Source organism: Trachemys scripta, chromosome 8 (genome assembly GCF_013100865.1).
Source record: "Trachemys scripta elegans isolate TJP31775 chromosome 8, CAS_Tse_1.0, whole genome shotgun sequence".
NCBI classification, from domain to species: Eukaryota; Metazoa; Chordata; order Testudines; family Emydidae; genus Trachemys; species Trachemys scripta.
Window position 1 is genome coordinate 30,106,849 of NC_048305.1, and position 18,966 is coordinate 30,125,814.

Here is an 18,966-nt window from a genome sequence, read left to right on the forward strand (position 1 = left end):
TGTGTTGTGTGTTAAGCAGTACTACAGTACTTAATGACACATGGTGAAGAATTCTGTTAAGTGATATTAACAAATTATTACTTTCTCTCTTTAAACAGTGAAAATTACTTGGTGAGATGGGGGAGTAAAGGTTTTCCAAAGGAGATTGATATGCTCAACAATCTGAAAGTGGTGTTCACTGTGAGTAAACAGTCTTCATATTTGACTAGATTTTGAACTTGCAAATAGGATTCTCATTGCTAATGGTCACTCCCAGAATTTTTTTACATGTTGCGGGAAGGCTTGAATGAGCTCAGAAAGGAAGTTAGTCTGAGTAATTCAATGGAGAGGAGCACTTGTAAACTAACTCTGTTTAGTCCTGAGTTCACCTCCTGGTATGTCATGTTTGATTAACTTGTCTTACTACTTAAATGATTTTCCCTTCAAGTCCAATTAAGTTGGCTCATTACAAGTTATAATTTTAAGGTGGAGAATGTTTGTGCACTCTGCTTATGGTTAGATTAGCAAAAGGGTATATGAATGATGTAGTAGGACAGACATAAATTATTTAGATGAAGCTGTTTGGCATTTATTCATGTCTCTGATTTGTCAAATTATTTGGAAAAAGCTAATGTTCATACCATTACTGTTGCAAATATCAAAATCCAGTAGAATTTCATTACTAAACCTGTAGACAGATGTTGTATAATAAGCAGGGGGATGTAGATATCAATCAGACATTCATCTTGCAGAACAGTAACCAGTGATTCATACTATAAATATATAAAGAGATGAAGACATCACTAAATTGGTGTCACTGAATATTAATGAGAAAATTTCTAACCACCCTGGGGACCAACATAGTGACTTTGTTTCCCCAATCAAATGAACCTGAGGAACCTTGGAAGATCCTTCATATTTGGAAATTCTCCTTACAAGGTTAATGGGAACTTACTAAAAATGATAAACAACCATGCATATATAAGTAAATTATTTTCATGTAATGTTAAGAGTTTAAACTACATAATGTTCATAAATACTCAGAGGTGAAAATAAGTGCTGGATGATGCAGTTGTGGGAGGAGAGAATTTCTGCAATTTTTTGTCTACTTTTAGAACCACATAATTTTGAGGCTCTATAATGTCCCTTCCAAGTGTGTCTCTAGTCTATTGAGAGAGCTGCTGCTCAAACCCTAATTCAGTATCATAACTTGAAGCTGGGGTTAAGGCCAGCTTCACTCAGCAAAACATTTAAGTACCCATGATTAACTTTAATGGGGCCTAATGTGCTTAAAGTGACGTTGAAAGTCATATTGAACAGATTGAAGCCACAAGCAGAGAATATTATCGATGAAGAACAGGCTAGCTTTCATGCTGGAAGAAGTACCACAAAACAGATTTTCAACCTTCATGTGGCATGAAGCTCTCTGGTCAACCATGAAGAAGTACAGTGTTGGTTGTAAGCTTATTCTTACCATTAAACAATTGTCTGCCAAGGCCAGCAGTGCAGTTCTCGTCAATGACACAATAGGAGAGTGGTTTTGCACCACTGTTGGAGTCCGGCAAGGCTGCCTTCTTTTGCTCACACTGTTCAACATCTGCTTAGAGTGCATAATGACTGATGCCCTAGAGGATCACATATGCACAGTCAGCATTGGGGGGCGAATAATCTAAAATCTTCGGTTCACTGATGACATTGATGGCCTTGATGTGATGATGAACTTGCCAATCTTGTGAAATGATTGGATGAAACCTCTGCAAAATACGGCATGGAAATCAGTGCAGAGAAAACTAAGCTGATGACAAACAAACATGACAGGATCAGTTCACATATCACTGTCAGCAGTGGCACCTTAGAGACTAACAAATTTATTTCAGCATAAGCTTTCGTAGGCTAAAACCCATTTCATCATCTCTAAGGTGCCACAAGGACTCCTCATTGTTTTTGCTGATACAGACTAATACGGTTACCACCCTGAAACATATCAGTCAGTGGAGAAGAGCTGGAGACAGTGAAACAGTTCAAGTATTTCACTGATGAAAGATCAAAGGCAGAAATTCTGGCAAGAACTGTGCAAACAACAGCTGCAGCAGCAAAGCTAAAGCCATTTTGGAGGAATAAGAACATCTCCCTAAAATCCAAACTGAAACTGCTGCATGCATTGGTCATCTCCATTTTTCTGCATGCGCGTGAGACGTGGACCCTTATGGCAAAACTTGAATGGAAAATACAGTGGTAGAGATGATATACTTCCCTGGGCATCTCCTACTTCAACCATGTCACTAATGAAGAGGTCCACAACATCATCACTCAATGCACTGGGTCACATGAAGACCTCCTGATGACTGTGAAGAAGCGCAAGCTGAAGTGGTACGGCCATGTAACAAGATCATCTGGCCTATCCAAGATCATCCTCCGAGGGACAGTACAGGGGAAGAGAAGAAGAGGTAGACAGAAGAAGAGATGGATTGACAACATAAAAGAATGGACTTCGCAGAGACTCAAGCACTGACACACAATTGTCAGGGGTGGAGACAATTGGTTGCTCATCAATGATGGTGCCAGAAGTAGCTAAGATTTAGTTGGGGTATTTATAATAAATGCCGTGGACAGGCCACGGGACGTGAATTTTTGTTTATTGCCTGTGACCTGTCCATGATGTTTACTAAAAATACCCCAGCTAAATCTTAGCCTTAATTATTGACAACTGAAAAAGTTTGACACAGAATTAGCTATTTCAATGCAAGTATGAAACTTCTAAGGAGCAGAAAGAATGGCTGAGATCTCCTAAAATTATGGGAGCTGTAACTTTTCCATTCTTGTAGTGTTCTCCTTGTTTCTGATGTTAAGGCAATGATTTTACTGCATTCAAATGATATATTATTGCTCATGCAAATAACCCCTGATTTCAGGGAAGGACTGGGCTTCCAGAGCTTTCTAGACTAGAAAGTTCTGATAATTACACTGTGATGTCATAAAGGGAGCTGGCCTTTTAGGGAAGGCAGAAAACTTTGCAGATGACTCTGACCGTGCTTAATGATTTTATTTTCAGTTGGGTATACATTCCCAACTCCCTGTCCCAATTTTTTTTTTCCAAACTTGCCTTGGATATGCTTCTAAATTGGAACTGGTTACATGTGGAGTTTCCATCCAGTGAGTGGTAAGTCAGAGATGTCCTATTTGGAGAAGAAGAAAGAAAGTGGATATTTTTTCCCCACTTTTGTAGAACTGAAAAATGGCTGAAGAGATTTGGCTTTAAAATGTTAGTTAGGGACCAAAAACATGAAACTTTCAAACCAAAAATGACTTCATGAAAACTTGCTGTGTGTGAGACACGGGAACAAGGATATAAATTCAAATCTTTTGCAATCCTAATGATATTAGTTGCTACCGGGCAACCACTAAACAATAACTGTATCCTCTCCTTTCCTGTTGTAAGTGGAAGTGCAAGAAATCTAATGACTAGGTCTGTCCTCACAATATATCCCCAGTCTTGAAGATTCAGGATGTTTGCATGAGCTTTCAAGCTCTTGGATGATTATCCTGCACCGTTTCTGAAACTTTTCTGACTTGCAGTGCTGTGCTGTGCTGTGAGGATAATTTTTGTAGTTTTCAGTAACATTAGAATACATTGTAAAGATTGCTAATCTCATCAGAAGCAACAAAACTTTGTTCCATTTCTGACTGAACTCCCAAATTGCAGTCAGGCTGTTTCTCTGGATGTGGCCCAGAATACCATGGTAAATACTTCTTTACAACCTTGTGAGTTGACTACTTAAATGCATGTAGTAAATTAAACCATACATTAGCTTTATCGTAATTGTAAATTAAAGCTTAAATTAAATCAACTCAAACTGATGACGCTGCAAATATTTTACTGGTTATTATGCATCACGAGCACATAACACCAATGCTCCAGAAACAGTGTGGTTTGCCTATTGTTTCTGGCAGAGTTTGAGTTGCTGTTGACCTAGAAAGCCCTAAATGTTTTGGGGACTCTCTGCTGGGGACTGCCTCTCCCCCTTGTAATATTGCCACAACTGGGATCAGTGGAGATCCTCAGTCCTGAGTCTCCTTAGATGAAAGGAGAGGGACTTGAGATCACTCTCCCCATGCCCCTGGATCTGAAATTAGCCCATATTCACTTCAGGGAACACTGCAGAGCCCATCTATTTGCTCAGACACTTGAGGAGGCTTGAGTTGTCTGGGCTTTTGGGGTAGAGGTCTTAAGGAAGATGATTATTAGTGTAACTTTTGGCTGGTAGGGATGTTATATTATTCAGGGTGCTGGGTTAGCAGCTGCATTTGATGGGTTTTACAACTGCCAGTCTCTTTGAATTAATGGAGACGCTTAATGGGTTTCAAACTGGGATGTGTGAGAAAAATCCTGTAATCGGGAACAAAGCAATTTATGTAGTAAGATTTGGCAATCTAATCCTAGGTATATTATGACCTTATCTCAGATGGGGGTATACGGTAGACTACTTTATTTGGAGAGGAGTACACAGCCTAGAAAGTTTGAAAACCACTGCAGTAGAGATTCAGATGGGTGATTTCCTGTTTGTACTAATGATGATAAACACTTCTAGATGGTTCTCTCCTTTATCCTTCCTCCATCTCCTTCCAGTTCTCTAGCACTGGCCTCTTCTGTTTCCCCATACTCATGACTTTTGTATAATATCAGGATACTCTGTGTCCTGTAGCTCTTGCCGTGAGGAAATGCCTTTCTCTCTCTTTCCTTACCTTTTCATATCACTTAAAGTGTCAACTTTGTTTGGACCACGTTAAAACATAGCTTTCCTTCCCTGACTATAGCTTAGTTACTTTTTCTGCTGTTTGTCAATTGGTATTGTAACTAGGGGCCCTGTTGAAATTTTATTTGCTGCAGAATATCAATGGTCATATTTTAATAATTCTCTTTTTTGTCATCTATTTTTAGGATCTTGGAAACAAAGATCTTAACCGAGACAAAGTTTATTTGATTTGTCAGATAGTCCGGGTTGGAAGAATGGATCTAAAAGATAGCAATACGAAAAAATGCACTCAAGGATTGCGTCGGCCTTTTGGTGTGGCAGGTGACAACCATTTCATTTAAAATTATTAACAGCATTTGCTTCTAATCACAGCCCATTTACATTTATTCTTTTTTTGTAATGAAAAATTTAAAAACTTGATTATTTAAAGGCAGAGAAAAAAAGCATTAAGATGAACCTTAATATGGAAGAATGCCTTTGATTAAACACCTGAATAAAATATGTAGTAAATGAAAGCATATTTAAATATTTGTAGTAATTACTGATGGAAAAAAATTCTCCAGGAATCTAATGTGTGAGGTATATCGAGCTGTGCAGCTTGCAGCATCTCACAGAATATACACTGAATATGAGCAGAGCACTATATCATCTAAGAACATAAGAATGGTCATACTGGGTCAGACTAATTGTCCTTCTAGCCTAGTGTCCTGCCTCCCAACAGTGGCTGGTGTCAGATGCTTCAGAGGGAGTGAACAGAAAATGGCAATTTATCGAGTGATCTATCCCATGTTGTCCACATTAATAGATAGCAGGTTTAAAAACAAGCAAAAGGAAGTAATTCACACAATGCACAGTCAACCTGTGGAACTTATTGCCAGGGGATTCTGTGAAGGCCAAAAGTATAACTGAGTTCAAAAATGAATTAGAAAAATTCATGGAGCAGCGGTCCATCAATGGCTATTAGCCAAGGTGGCCTGGAACACAACCCCATGCTCTGGGTGTCCCTAAACAGCTTCCATATGAGGCTGGTTTTGGCAGTCACGGGTTTAGGGACACCCAGAGCATGGGGCTGCTTGCCTGTCACCTACAGTGAGATCCGCACTCACACATCCTTAAAGAACAGAAAACATTTACTCTACAGCAACTGTGGTTCTTTGAGATGTCATCAGTATGGATCCTGCAACTTGCTCTCCATCCCTGCTTTTTGGAACATAGGCTTTGAGTCACAAGGGAACTGAGGAAGTATTGCCCTTTACACCTTCATATGGGAGTCCGCAGAGACAGAGAGTTCATGCTGATGCTCATTGATATTTAAAAAAAAAAAAGTCTTTTGGCCTTGTGTCCATGAGGCTTATGCCCAACTACAGTGGTATCAACGCTGACTAAAACAACTCAAAGAACAGCAAATATTGTAGGGTAAGTGTCCATTCTTTCTGGGTGCTACTGCATCAGGTTTCAAAACTAGAATTAGACATTTTTGTGGGGCCCCCCCCCCATATTAAAATGAAGAATGAAATAGAAAACTGTATAACTGACAACTTACATATTGGAAAACTAAGCTCCAGTGCCATTGGGTTGATTGGAAACAGTTAATGGGAGAATCAGTATTAAAATAAACCATTTCTACATGGAAAATTATATCATAGCGCCTGGAAAAGGGTTTTTTCTTTCTTTCACTCTCTCTCTCTAAACCAATACACACACAGAGTTCAGCTTATTAGGTTTTAACAAAGGCTTCAGCTTCAATTCCATTCATATTGAAGATCATCTCCTTGGGTAAGGTACAACGTATGGCACCCCAACTGAGTGTAAATAATTTTTTTGGTAAAGATCAACTGTATATTTTACTTTACATTGCTAGCAATAACTGATGAAATACCATTGTATGATACCTTTCCATCTAATAACCTTGAAAATTGTATCCTAAAATGCATACCTGTCCTGAAGCACAATTTATGCATTTAATGTAGGTTGTGCTAGTAAGAGAGAGGAATAATTTTCATGTTGTTATATATTAATGAATTTTATTTCTACTTTTCTAGTTATGGATATTACAGATACCATAAAAGGTAAAGTGGAAAGTGATGAAGAAAAGCAGCATTTCATTCCCTTTCACCCGTAAGAGTCAAATTTATTTTTTACAATACAAAAATTCATTTTACATGCAAAAATTTTTGTCTATATCCATGAGCTTGTCATGGATCTTTTCTTTATTACAGATAAAGTGATTTTAAGTGCATTCTATGAACATCAATGTAGTACAGTCTGAAGTATTAAAAAGAAAACAAGAAATTTTATGGTAACATGAGTGAAAAATATTAATAAGATAGCAAACCCCCCTTCCCTTTCGATATTCATAAATGTAGCCACAAGGAAAAAATACTGCAGGATTCAAGCTTATTAACATGAAATGTGACAAAGACATGGAAGTTTTTCATAGGGCATCAACTAAGTATAAATGATTTCAAACTGATGTGTTCACTCCACACTCATCCAGCATTGTGACCTATTAAACAAAACCAAAGCATATGAATGTACACCAATCCATTCTAAACAATGGGCTCCATGATTGTAGGCGGTAAATACCGTATGTATGTCATGAGTTTGAGGGAGCTGCGAAGTTGGGCTACCGAACAAGTTGAAAGGTGGCTGAATTTTGAAAAAGGAAGTTCAAATTTCAATTGCAATGCAAGGCAATCTTTGACTCTGAACTTGGTGCTCACACATAAATTAAATGGAGATATAGCCTGAAGTATAGGTACCCATGTGAAACAGTTATTGAATGGCATTCTGCATAATACTATAAGTGTTTGTATGTTCTGTGGAGAATATGCCAGTTTGCCAAGCACTTAAGCATTGGCCCCACTTCACTTTTTTTTTTTAAACAATTTCATCTGTGTCATTTGAGCTGGGTATCAAGAAGAAGCATTCCTGAACTGAATAGTAGAGGAAAGGGAAGGGGAAGGGGGTTCTAATGCAACTCTGGCTTCTGATGACGAAAACTGTATTGGAAAAGGCACTAATTGAACCCATTAGGATTACCGCACATATCAAAAACATTTGATTTTGCAACAAGGCACAACCTGTACCACGCAGCAGAGTTGGCAGGGGAGACTTCATCTCATTCCAGACAGACTCAGATACAACATAAGGTTTAGCTACCTCCATGAACTGGTTGAGTATAATTTGGTGTACTTGCTTCTAGAATGTTTAGGGGACTCAGGTACAAAGACACTGAGGCCTGGTCCCCCCTAAGCCCCCACTTCGGACTAAGGTACGCAAATTCAGCGACGTTAATAACGTCGCTGAATTCAAAGTACCTTAGTCCGAACTTACCGCGGGTCCAGACGTGGCAGGAAGGCTCCCCCGTCGATGCCGCGTACTCCTCTCGGCGAGCTGGAGTACCGGCGTCGACGGCGAGCACTTCCGGGATCGATCCCAGAACATCGATTTCCTGCCGCCGGACCCTCCGGTAAGTGAAGACGTACCCTGAGTGTGGTATAATTGCCTGGATAGGGTCACTGGTCTTTAACATCCAGAAAGGACATGGGTCCAACACTATCTTAGTGTTTTATACTCATCACCATAGTATCAAGAACAAAGAGCATGACATCTGGTTATGGACATCCCTCTTTACTGTCTTGATGGTGGATGCTATTGATGTCTCAGAATGATGCTGCTGTGATAGTTGCTACATCGCTTATCCAATATCTAAATCATTGTGCCATCAGAAGCCATATGCCAGACGATCATTATAGGTAGTACATAGAGCATAGGCAGTGGCCTGTAGCTCCCCAATAATTCTGAGAAACTCTTTGACTGACACTGGCCAAAATATTAAAGGAGAAGCCTTCACATTTGTCTTGCCAATCCTACTGTGATTCTGCCACCAAAGAACTAGAAGAGTTCAATCCTAAAAATAATTAATTTATCCACATAATAGATTAGAAATACCTTGTTGTGCAATACTAAAGTCTGTGATTCATCAGCTTTACCACCTTAAACTGTTCAGCAGCTCTGGAATGTGTTGTTCAGGGGCTGTCTTTGAAGACATTTCAGTTCTGTCTTTGACATTATCTCAATATTCATGGTATTACCTATATTAAATATAGAGGATTGTGGTAACATTAAGTAGTTGCAAATACAGACCAAGAGCGTGTTGAAGGATGATCACTAAGTGCGTAGTGATGGGGATTGGTAAATAATAAAGTTGTAAAGAGCAATGACTGAGGGCATTGGCCTTATTGCTTTCTTAATTGTTTGGTATTTTCAGTGCTTACTAGGAATTTTTTTTCTATTTTCCTTTAGGGTGGTGGCAGAGAATGATTCTTTGCACAGTCTCTTAGGCAAAGTCACAGCATCAAAAGGAGACAGTGGAGGGCAAGGTAAAGTAGTCTTTGTATTTATAAATCTTAGTTTCATATTTTTTTAGAGTCTGGGTTTCAAATCAGTCCCTGTACTTCAGTCATTGGGCTAGATATACTGTAAAGCGGACAGTGATGAATGTAAAGCTTTGGGGAGGGGGGAGTTAGAGGCTATTTAGATAAGCACCTGTCCCACTGAGAAAAGTGCCTTTAGTTATAGTGTAAGGGTACGTCTTCACTACCCGCCATATTAGCGGGAAGCAATCAATTTATCGGGGATCGATATATCGCGTCTCGTTAAGACGTGATATATTGATCCTCGAACGCGCTCCCCGTCAACTCCGGAACTCCGCCGGAGCGAGCGGCAATAGCAGAGTCGACAGGGGAGCTGCGGCCATCAATCCCGTGCCGTGTGGACCCCAGGTATGTCGATCTAAGAAATCACTTCAGCTACGTTATTCATGTAGCTGAAGTTGCGTATCTTAGATCGATTTCCCTCCCCCCCGGTGTACACCAGCCCTAAGTAATAGCTGTTTTTTGGCTGGGCAGTTGGGAAAAGTGACATGGCTAAGCAGTTCTCTAGAGGAGAGAAAAATGGTAACTTAATTCAAAATAAACTCAAAAGAAGTTAATTACATAATCACACACTTTTTCTATAGGTCTGTGGGTAACTATGAAAATGCTTGTTGGAGACATGAGTCAGATTAGGAAGGACTACCCGCATCTTGTTGACAGGACAACAGTTGTTGCAAGGAAGCTGGGATTCCCTGAAATAATCATGCCAGGTAGGTGGTGATTTGTTCTGCCCTGAAAATAGACTTTCACCTTTTCACTATAAAGCCTAGTATAAATATCTGTAATATTTAACTTGCAGCTTACTTCAATGTACCCTTCAGAGTGATTTCTAATTTAAATATTAGAAGTTTACATCAATCAGTGAAATATAATTACTTAGGGGAATAAATGTAATGATAAATCATTTAAAACAAAAATACTTAAAGACAAGGAAAAATCAGGGATAGTGTTGGCCTACTGCTCAGTGGAGAAAGTGAGCTGGTGATCAAAGATGATAGGAAGGCAGAGCAGTTCAATGCATACTTTGCTTCAGTCTTCTCACAAAAAGAACATGTAATTGGACGACTAGCGAAATTACCATAGACAATAAATAGGAAGGGATGCAGATTGGGATAAATAAAGAACATTTAAGATCTTCTGACTAATTTGAATGAATTCAAGTTAGTGGGGCCTGATACTATCCATTGCGGAGTGCTGAAGGAATTAGTTGAAGAAATCTCTGAATATTTGCAAATTCATGGATGACAGGAGAGATCCTGGAAGACAGGAGGAGGGCTAATGTAGTGCCCAGCTTCAAAAAGGAGGAGCAAGGGACCTATAGACCAGTCAGTCTGACCTCAGTACCTGGGAAGCTACTAAAGCAATGTATAAAACATTCAATTTGCGAATACCTGGAGGATGAAGGGGTGATCATTAGCAGCCAGCATGGATATACTAAGAACAAATCCATGCCAAACCTTGATTTCCTTCTTTGCTAGGGTGACTGGTTTGGTGGATAGAAGGAAATGTGGAAATAATATACTTGGACTGGAGCAAAGCTTTTGACACAGTCCCCACATAACATTCTGATAAGAAAGCTGGAGTAATGCAGCCCAGTGGAACTATAATTAAGTAGATACATAATTGGTTAAACAACCACAAAAAATGAGTAACTGTTAATGGAATGATATCTGGAAGGAAATCTCGAGTGGTGTTTCACAGGGATCTGTTCTGGTCCAGTATTATTTTACATCTATATTAATGACCTGGATGTAGGAATAGAGAGCATACTGATCATATTTTCACAGAAAGCGAGGGGGGTTGCCAACACTTTGGAGGATAGAACTAAAATTCAAAGGGATCTGGATAGATTGGAGAACTGGGCCATAGATGACTAACTGAAATTCAGAAAAGGCTACACTTAAGGAAAAAAACCAAAATGCATGAATACATAATGGGTGATAACTGGCTTGGCAGCAGCCCTGCTGAGAAGGATCTGGGAGTTGTCATGGATCACAACCTCAATATGAGTCAATCATGTGATGCTGTTGCAAAAAAGCAATGCAATTTTAGGTTGCATTAACAAGGGTATAGTATGCAAGTCATGGGAGGTAATAGTACCACTCTATTCCACTCTGGTTAGGCCTGAGCTAGAGTACTGTGTCCAACTTTGGTCGCCAAAGGAAAGGATCCAGAGGCAAACAACAAAGATGATCAAAGGGATGGAATGCAAGCCATATGAGCAAAGGCTGAAGGAACTGGGTATGTTTAGTTTGGAAAAGAGGAGATTAAGGGGTGATGTGATAGCCGTCTTCAAATACTTGAAAGCCTGCCCTAAAAAGATGGAGAAAAGTTGTTCTCTCTTGCGACAGAGGGCAGGACAAGAGGTTTAAACTATACAATATAGAAGATTTAGATTAGATCTCAGGAAAAACTTCCTAATTGTAAGAACAATAGGACAATGGAACAGACTGCCTAGGGAGGTTGTGGAAGCTCCTTCACTGGAGGTTTTCAGAAGGCCATCTGTGGCTTGGTCTACACTAAACCCCCAAATCGAACTAAGGTACGCAACTTCAGCTACGTGAATAACGTAGCTGAAGTCGACGTACCTTAGTTCGAACTTACCGCGGTCCAGACCCGGCAGGCAGGCTCCCCCGTCGACTCCACGTACTCCTCGCGGCGAGCAGGATTACCGGAGTCGACGGGGAGCACTTCTGAGTTCGATTTATCGCGTCCAGACAAGACGCGATAAATCGAACCCAGAAGTTCGATTGCCTGCCGCCGAACCAGCGCGTAAGTATAGACAAGCCCTGTGTTGGATGGTTTAGACACAACAAATCCTGCATCTTGGCAGGGGGGTCGACTAGATGAGTCTTGCAGTCCCTTCTAACCCTATGGTTCTATGATTCTAAAAGTACCATGTTTCTCATAAATTGCTTTCATGATCACTGTGTAGATAAGGAATTATTTACAGCTTTTATTAGTTGTTTGACTTTCATACTATGCTTTTGTTCCAGTTAAAATACCAATATGTATGAAGTCAGGCTATTGAATGTTTATTTAAAGCCAAATTCTTGGTTCAGATTATCCAGACTGGCATGTATGTGGCATTACGGTTTTGATGACATCTCAATTTGTTCATAGGAGGAAAACAAAAAGAGCTGTTTTATAAAGCTCCCATTTGGGGGAAAAACAGAATCTCATATCTTGTTAGTCAAATTGAGCAACAGCATCTTAACTTCACCTCACCAGAAGGTGTCACTGCAGTCTGTGAGTTAGATGAGTTCCCTTTTAGGAAACACATTTTGTCTCATTTCAGACCAGCCTATAAAATCTGATCAAATGAAAATATCAAAGCAGAACACTTTAAACTTTTCTTTAGAATGAACTTAACTTCATTTAATATAGTTCAGCATAGTGAGATGAGTATGTATGATTTCGTAATATATTTTTATTCTGCTTTCTAACCTTTTGCATTTCTGTCATAGGGGATATAAGAAATGATATTTATGTTACACTGACTACGGGTGATTTTGATAAGTACAATAAAACAACCCAGAGAAATGTGGAAGTGATCATGTGTGTCTGTGATGAAGAAGGAAAAGTGATACCAGTAAGTTTTGTCTGTCTTTCCATTAGCATTAAACATGAAAATATTAAACCCATCTTAGAAGTAAACTTACACTTCACATGCATTTTGAATAACATTGTAATGTAATATCCTGCAGTACATTTGTGTTCTATTTCTATTGAGTTTTGTCATGCTGGAATTGTTATACTTAATAAAAGCCTTAAGTAATGTACATAAACCCATAAAAGACGTTTGTTGACCTTTTAGCTCTGACTAGCAAGCGAACAGATGATCTGCTCTTATTGACTGTGACTCCACTTTTACTCTAGAGATTTCCTCATGGGGATTCCTGGAAGAGTAAAGTAATTGCTATGTTAACTAAATGTTCCATCTTCATTATACAACAAGCCAATGCAGGAATGGGACACGAAGACTGTATTCTTATCTCTTGGGTGGGGATAGTCTGCTTGAGTTAAGTAAGATAGCAATGTGGACGAGTGTGTGTCTGTCTGTACATATGCAACATCAATATTTACAAGTTTTTTCATGGTGTCTGTTTTCTTTTTGTGTATAGCTTTTTTTGTCTCAAGACATTAACAGCTGTCCTACATTTAGGAAGATTTTCTTCCACTTTGTTTTGGGCTTTATGCTGTTCTTTTTGGAACTATGCTGTATTCAGAAGAGTGAAAGCAGTGACATTTCTTAAGATACTGTAAATCTGGAGCAATTAACTGTGTCAAAAGCCTTACACTGGCAGAATTGAGAACTTGGTCCACATTTATCAAACTTCATGTTAATGCATGTATGATGCAACAAATCTTCATTATGGGGCCAAACATCAAAATGTGGCCTCCAGCAGTGAGTATGTAAATTTGCACATGTAAAAACTTGTGTGCACATCAGTCATGTGAAAATGAAGGAGAAAGACACCCCAAAGAGCTTTGGATCTCTCAGTTCTAAGTTCTGTTGCCTGCATCTGCAAGTAACGATGTTAACCCGTAAGTGCAAGTTTGGGGATGGGCAAGTGGAAGCTAGGTAGAAGTCCTTTTGGAAACCTGGCACTATTTTATGTCTTCACTTAATTTTCTGTAACAGTGCCTATCCCAAAGTCTAGGCACCTTCTCATTAATACAGTACTTAATAAAATGAACATATTTAAACGTCCAGAAATAAAATAATATCGTAACTTAAATTTTCTATCCTGCTCTATTCATGCACCTTCTCCCTAATCAAATGAGAAACAAAGCACATCACGGTGTCTATATTTGCAGCTTAAGTCAATTCAGTTCAAGCAATTTTTTTAGGCATAACTCCTTTAAACCTCTTAATTACACAAAAAATCTTATCTGTTTATTTAAGATAAACTTGAGAACACACGATAAACATTGGGAAGATAACTGCACTTCTGCTTTATCTAGATATAACAAAAGCAAAGCTGAATTAGAAATAGTACACAATACAGAACACCAATCCACAATAAACACATTAAGTAGTATCAATTAATTTTCAGTGAGTTACAACAAAGAATTGAAGCATCCATGATTTCATTCTTTAAATAGGGAAGTTATGGCTGAGTTTAGCTATCAAACTAGTTTAAATTGAAAAACTGGCACTAGATTTATTTCTGCAAACAAGAGAGAAGGTTACCTTCTATAAGTAAATGTCACAGAATACATTGAAACAACTCATGTGAGAATGGTGCATTATAAAACACCCTTTGGGGATATGTATTTCTACTAATTTAGATGGACCTACCTAGGCACATGCCTATATTTCCTCAGTAGAACCCAGAAATAAAGCCTCATTACTCCTCTTCAGGTATCAATATTATAACCTTCTTGTCACATGTTTAAAAGAATGACTTCATAAGGTATGAAGTGGTTAGGTTAGACGGTGCACTGCTATCTGATGTTTATAAATGTCTGTCAGCCAATACAATCAGGGGTGGCTCTATGTATTTTGCCACCCCAAGCATGGCAGTCAGGTGGCTTTCGGCGGCATGCCTGCGGGCAGTCTGCTGGTAACGCGGATTCGGTGACATACCTGCGGGAGGTCCACCGGTCCCGTGCCTTCGGCGTACCCGCTGCTGAATTGCTGCCAAAACCGCTGGACCGGCGGACCTCCTGCAGGCATGCCACCGAAGGCAGCCTGACTGCCGCCCTCACGGCAACCGGCAGGCCGCCCCCCGCAGCTTGCCGCCCCAGGCACGCGCTTCGTGTGCTGGTGCCTGGATCCGCCCCTGAATACAATGTACAAGCTTAGCTTCAGTTGCAGCTACAGTTGAGAACAAGTACTATGCATGTGTAATTTAGTGTGTATTTAATGTGCACGTGTGAGGGATGCTCCATGAGTGAGGGATGCTACATTTTTGATGGGTGGTGAGACTCACCCCAATTAGAAATAGAGGCAGAAGTGAGAGCTTGGCCTATTTGCCCCTCAGCACAGGGAACTAGCTACCCTATGTGCGGGATCCCTGCCTGTACTGTGTGAGTCTTTTCAGGCCATTAAATGGTCTCAGCCTAGAAATTAAAAACCCTTGTGATAAAATGAGTGGAGTTGAGCATTGATCAAACTAGGGGTGATTTTTTTTTTAAAAAGCAGATTGAGGTCTGAACTCTATAGCTTGTGCCAGTCTGTAGAAATAGCATAGACTCTGTGTGTGTGTATGTGTGTGTGTGTGTGTGTGTGTGTGTGTGTGTTGGAGGGGAGGAAATGAGGGATAAAATCAATGAGAAATTTTGGAAAAGGTAAGGTTTAAAATAATAAAGAATGAGAATTAAAATGTTGGAAGGGAAAGTTTTATAATGTTAGATAAATAGAACTAGAATAAGCAATTGTTAGACATATGGGGTGGGAAAGGAAGGCGAGACTAAAATATAAATAGAGACTTTAAAAACTGCGAAGAAAATGTTAAAATAGAGTTAAATATTGATATATTAAAAATAGCATCAAACTAACAAAAGACAGTAGACTGTCATTAGTAAAATGAACAACCAGGAAAAACCAAGGCATCAAGAGCTTGCTGTATAGCAGGTGGCAAAAACTGGATGTAGAATTGGATCTTTTTTGGGGTGTCGCATTTTCTTCCCCTTTCTGTAAATGGGGTATGAACTCAAGGAGAACAGTGACTGCCTTTCTGTGGTTGCTGTGTACTAGGGTGGCCGATGCTGTTTGAAAACCACACCCAATTAGCTGGAGCTGAACCTGTTGGAAAGGGGTAAAGCAGACTTGCTGGTGCAAGTGGCATAATGGTACCCTCAGGCAGATAGTGCTAGAGTTTGGAGCAGACAGATCCTGAGAGAAGGAGCCCTAACTACAGCCAAACAAGTGTAGAAGACTTAAGTTGGGGCAAAATTACTGTAGAGGCAGTAACGCTTGCTGAGGCTTAATCTGGAGTTTCATATAGGTAAATTTGGGAACACCTTTTTGTTAATAAAGCAGTTGCCAAGAGAAGTGGCTCTATTTTTGGACTGAATGACCACTCCCCTTTGGAGTGGGGTGGGGATGCTACTGATGTGGGGTTGAGCCCATCCAGACCACAATGCACTTTGGGTATAACTTTGAGTGTAGAAATGAAACATGACAAATGTAAAAATACGCCCTGAAATGAGATGTATTGTGGTAGGAGGGAGTATCCAGGAGGGGGCCTTATTGTCAGGGGCCTTATCCCCTGCTCCTAGTAGTGTCCTTAGAGGGAAGTCTCACGGAGCAAGACAATTGCCTGAGAATTCTGAGTTAATTAATAGAAGGGATTTTGGAGTCTAAATTGGGAGTGCCTTCCTGAACTGAAGTAATCATGTCCAGCTGAGCCTACTTAGGCTCAGAACCTCAATAGGGGATGGAATACTTTTCGGAAAGAGAGGCGTGTTACTTTCTAAAAGCCAGGGCAGCGAGTTATAGAGACACAAATCCTCCCCTAGTTGTATTTGTAGTTTTCTGGCCTCTTAGAGAGGAAATAAAATAAACTGCCTAAAGGAAGTGTTCCTAGGCATTTCTCTAGGATTTTGTTGATCATTTTCTTGGAAAAGAGCCCTGTGATATTTGAAACCCCAGAAAAGAGAGGGCTTTGGCATCTTTGCTTAGCTTAGTCCTCCTGGGAAGTTTTTCTCTAGCTGCACAGACATCCAGCTAAACCTCCAAGAAAACTGAAAAAGGCAAGCACAACTTATCAACTTCCCTTTCCCAGACACAAACACCTACATCTTAGCCTCTTTATGGAGCAAATTATTTGTTGGGCACTGGCTGCATGCTAAAGGACGTAAAATCTCCTGAGGTGGCCCAAGCCTCCTCTGCTCTGGCATACCCTGCTTTTGAAAGTTTTTTGTGCTTCAGGATTGTTCAAGCGATTGTGTTTATGTGGATGTCTGACCCTGGCCTACATTCTCATGTGAAACTTTTTAAATAAATGCCCTCTTGAGGCACAACATGACTATGTAGTGGTACTACACACTATTTCTACTCTAGCTTGTCAATATATGGTCTCCTCTTGAAGTCTTTGCATGTACAAAACTCGCATGGATTTCAATGGGAGCCAGGTAAGGGGTAATATAGCTGCATGCACTAGGCTGAAGATTACTTTTATTGTTCAACTTGGTTGCAGTACAAAACATAAAACGAAGAAGAAACACACTGGAAAGCATTAAAAATACCTGAAGAGGAGGCTTGGTGGGAATAGAAGACATTTGATAATATTTTACACAAAGGATGGTTGAAGTTTCTGTATTTGAAGTCGATTATAATCTCCTTGGGCCAGAGACTTCCTTATGTGTTTCTACAATGCCTACCACAGTGGGTTGCTGGTCTGACTGGTGTCTCTAGGTGCTATCACAATACAAATAATACAACTTTTTTTGTGTGCAATGAACAGAATATCTTGTGCTCCTTTTTATATGTGTCATTAAATGTAGCACTGTAGCCTCTAGCTGTAAACAATTTTTTTCTGTTGCATTTAAATTGGAAGATGCTTTTCCATTTAAATTAGGTTGATAGTGTTCTTGGTTCTATACAATGGGCCAAATTCACCTCTGGAATAAACAAATTGAATTGCATTGATTGAGTATAGTGAACCCATGCTCATGCCAATAATCCAGTATTCAGAAGCCAACTTTTGTCAGTGTTGCACCCGCTAAAGATTTGTTAAAAGATTGGCACTAGCATATATTTAGAGCTAAAAAACGTATAAAATGCATTGTGGATGTCTGAAGATTTAGAAATAATCAAAGTAAAATACCACCTGATCAATGCAAGCCCATTAGGGAACTTATTTTGTATGGATTTTTTTTTAAAGAATCAGATTAATACATCAGTGTTACAAACAAATGATAAGACTGGTTACCATTAGGGTCAGAAATTTTCAGAATGTTTTATATTGATGGAGTGCTGCTAATATTGGATAATTGTATTCATTTCCTTGTAGTGTTTGACTTCTTTAGCAATCAGAATGTGCGGTGTGAGAGACAGGGTGGGATGTGATCTGATGATCTGGTCATGACTCCCTGCTTCGCTTCATAGCTCTGATTTCTAGAATGCTAGTATTTATTGTAGTTAAATAGCTTTCGCTTCTAGTTCTTTGGATGAATTTTGTAAATCTGCTATGCTGAAAATATGTACCTTGTTGGAGTGTTCTAAAGTAGGAGAGTTTTGCCTTTTACCCACAGCCCATGAATTATTTACACAAAATAACTAAGTTGCATTTTTTTTTCTCTTTTTTTGTGTAAGAATGCAATTTGTTTGGGAGCAGGGGACAAACCTGTAAGTGAATACAGATCAGTTCTCTACTATCAGGTCAAACAGCCACGCTGGATGGAAACATTAAAGGTATGACACAAACATTTTTCATTTATATTTTCCCCTTCAGTTGTCAGCTCCTATCCTTTCTTCTAAAAAAAAACCTATTACAGTGCAACTCAGATTTTTTGTAACAAATACCTTGAGGTCTTGAAATATAGTTGCATGTATGTCTTACATCAACTATCAGTTAGGGATACATGATAAGTGATGCTTAAAGTTTCAGTCTAGAAAACTGTGTTAAGATTTCTTGTTGTTGTAGCAGCAAAACCAATGAGATCATCTTAGTTTACCTTATGTCCTGAATATGCCTTATTCGAAATGAAACTGTACTGGTGTAAAATGGAGAAAGCGAGAAGCTTGAGTGATTAAACAAGTATGGTAAATAACCTCTTGTAAATTTTAGATTGTTATGGTCTTGGATGTCTGTTAGAGAAAAACTAATAGACACCTATGT

At 39.4% G+C, this 18,966-nt stretch overlaps 1 protein-coding gene across 2 annotated transcripts in view; it reads left to right on the forward strand.

The window, feature by feature from the left end:
- DOCK2 (dedicator of cytokinesis 2) overlaps positions 1-18,966 on the forward strand; it is a 494,284-nt gene that overhangs the window by 57,643 nt on the left and 417,675 nt on the right. For both annotated transcript variants that reach the window (XM_034779264.1, XM_034779265.1), the window contains exons 9-15: positions 99-180; positions 4,919-5,054; positions 6,776-6,851; positions 9,042-9,118; positions 9,757-9,882; positions 12,640-12,764; positions 18,441-18,539. In XM_034779264.1, the coding sequence (XP_034635155.1) occupies positions 99-180; positions 4,919-5,054; positions 6,776-6,851; positions 9,042-9,118; positions 9,757-9,882; positions 12,640-12,764; positions 18,441-18,539 (721 nt within the window). The remainder of the gene's footprint in view (positions 1-98; positions 181-4,918; positions 5,055-6,775; positions 6,852-9,041; positions 9,119-9,756; positions 9,883-12,639; positions 12,765-18,440; positions 18,540-18,966) is intronic.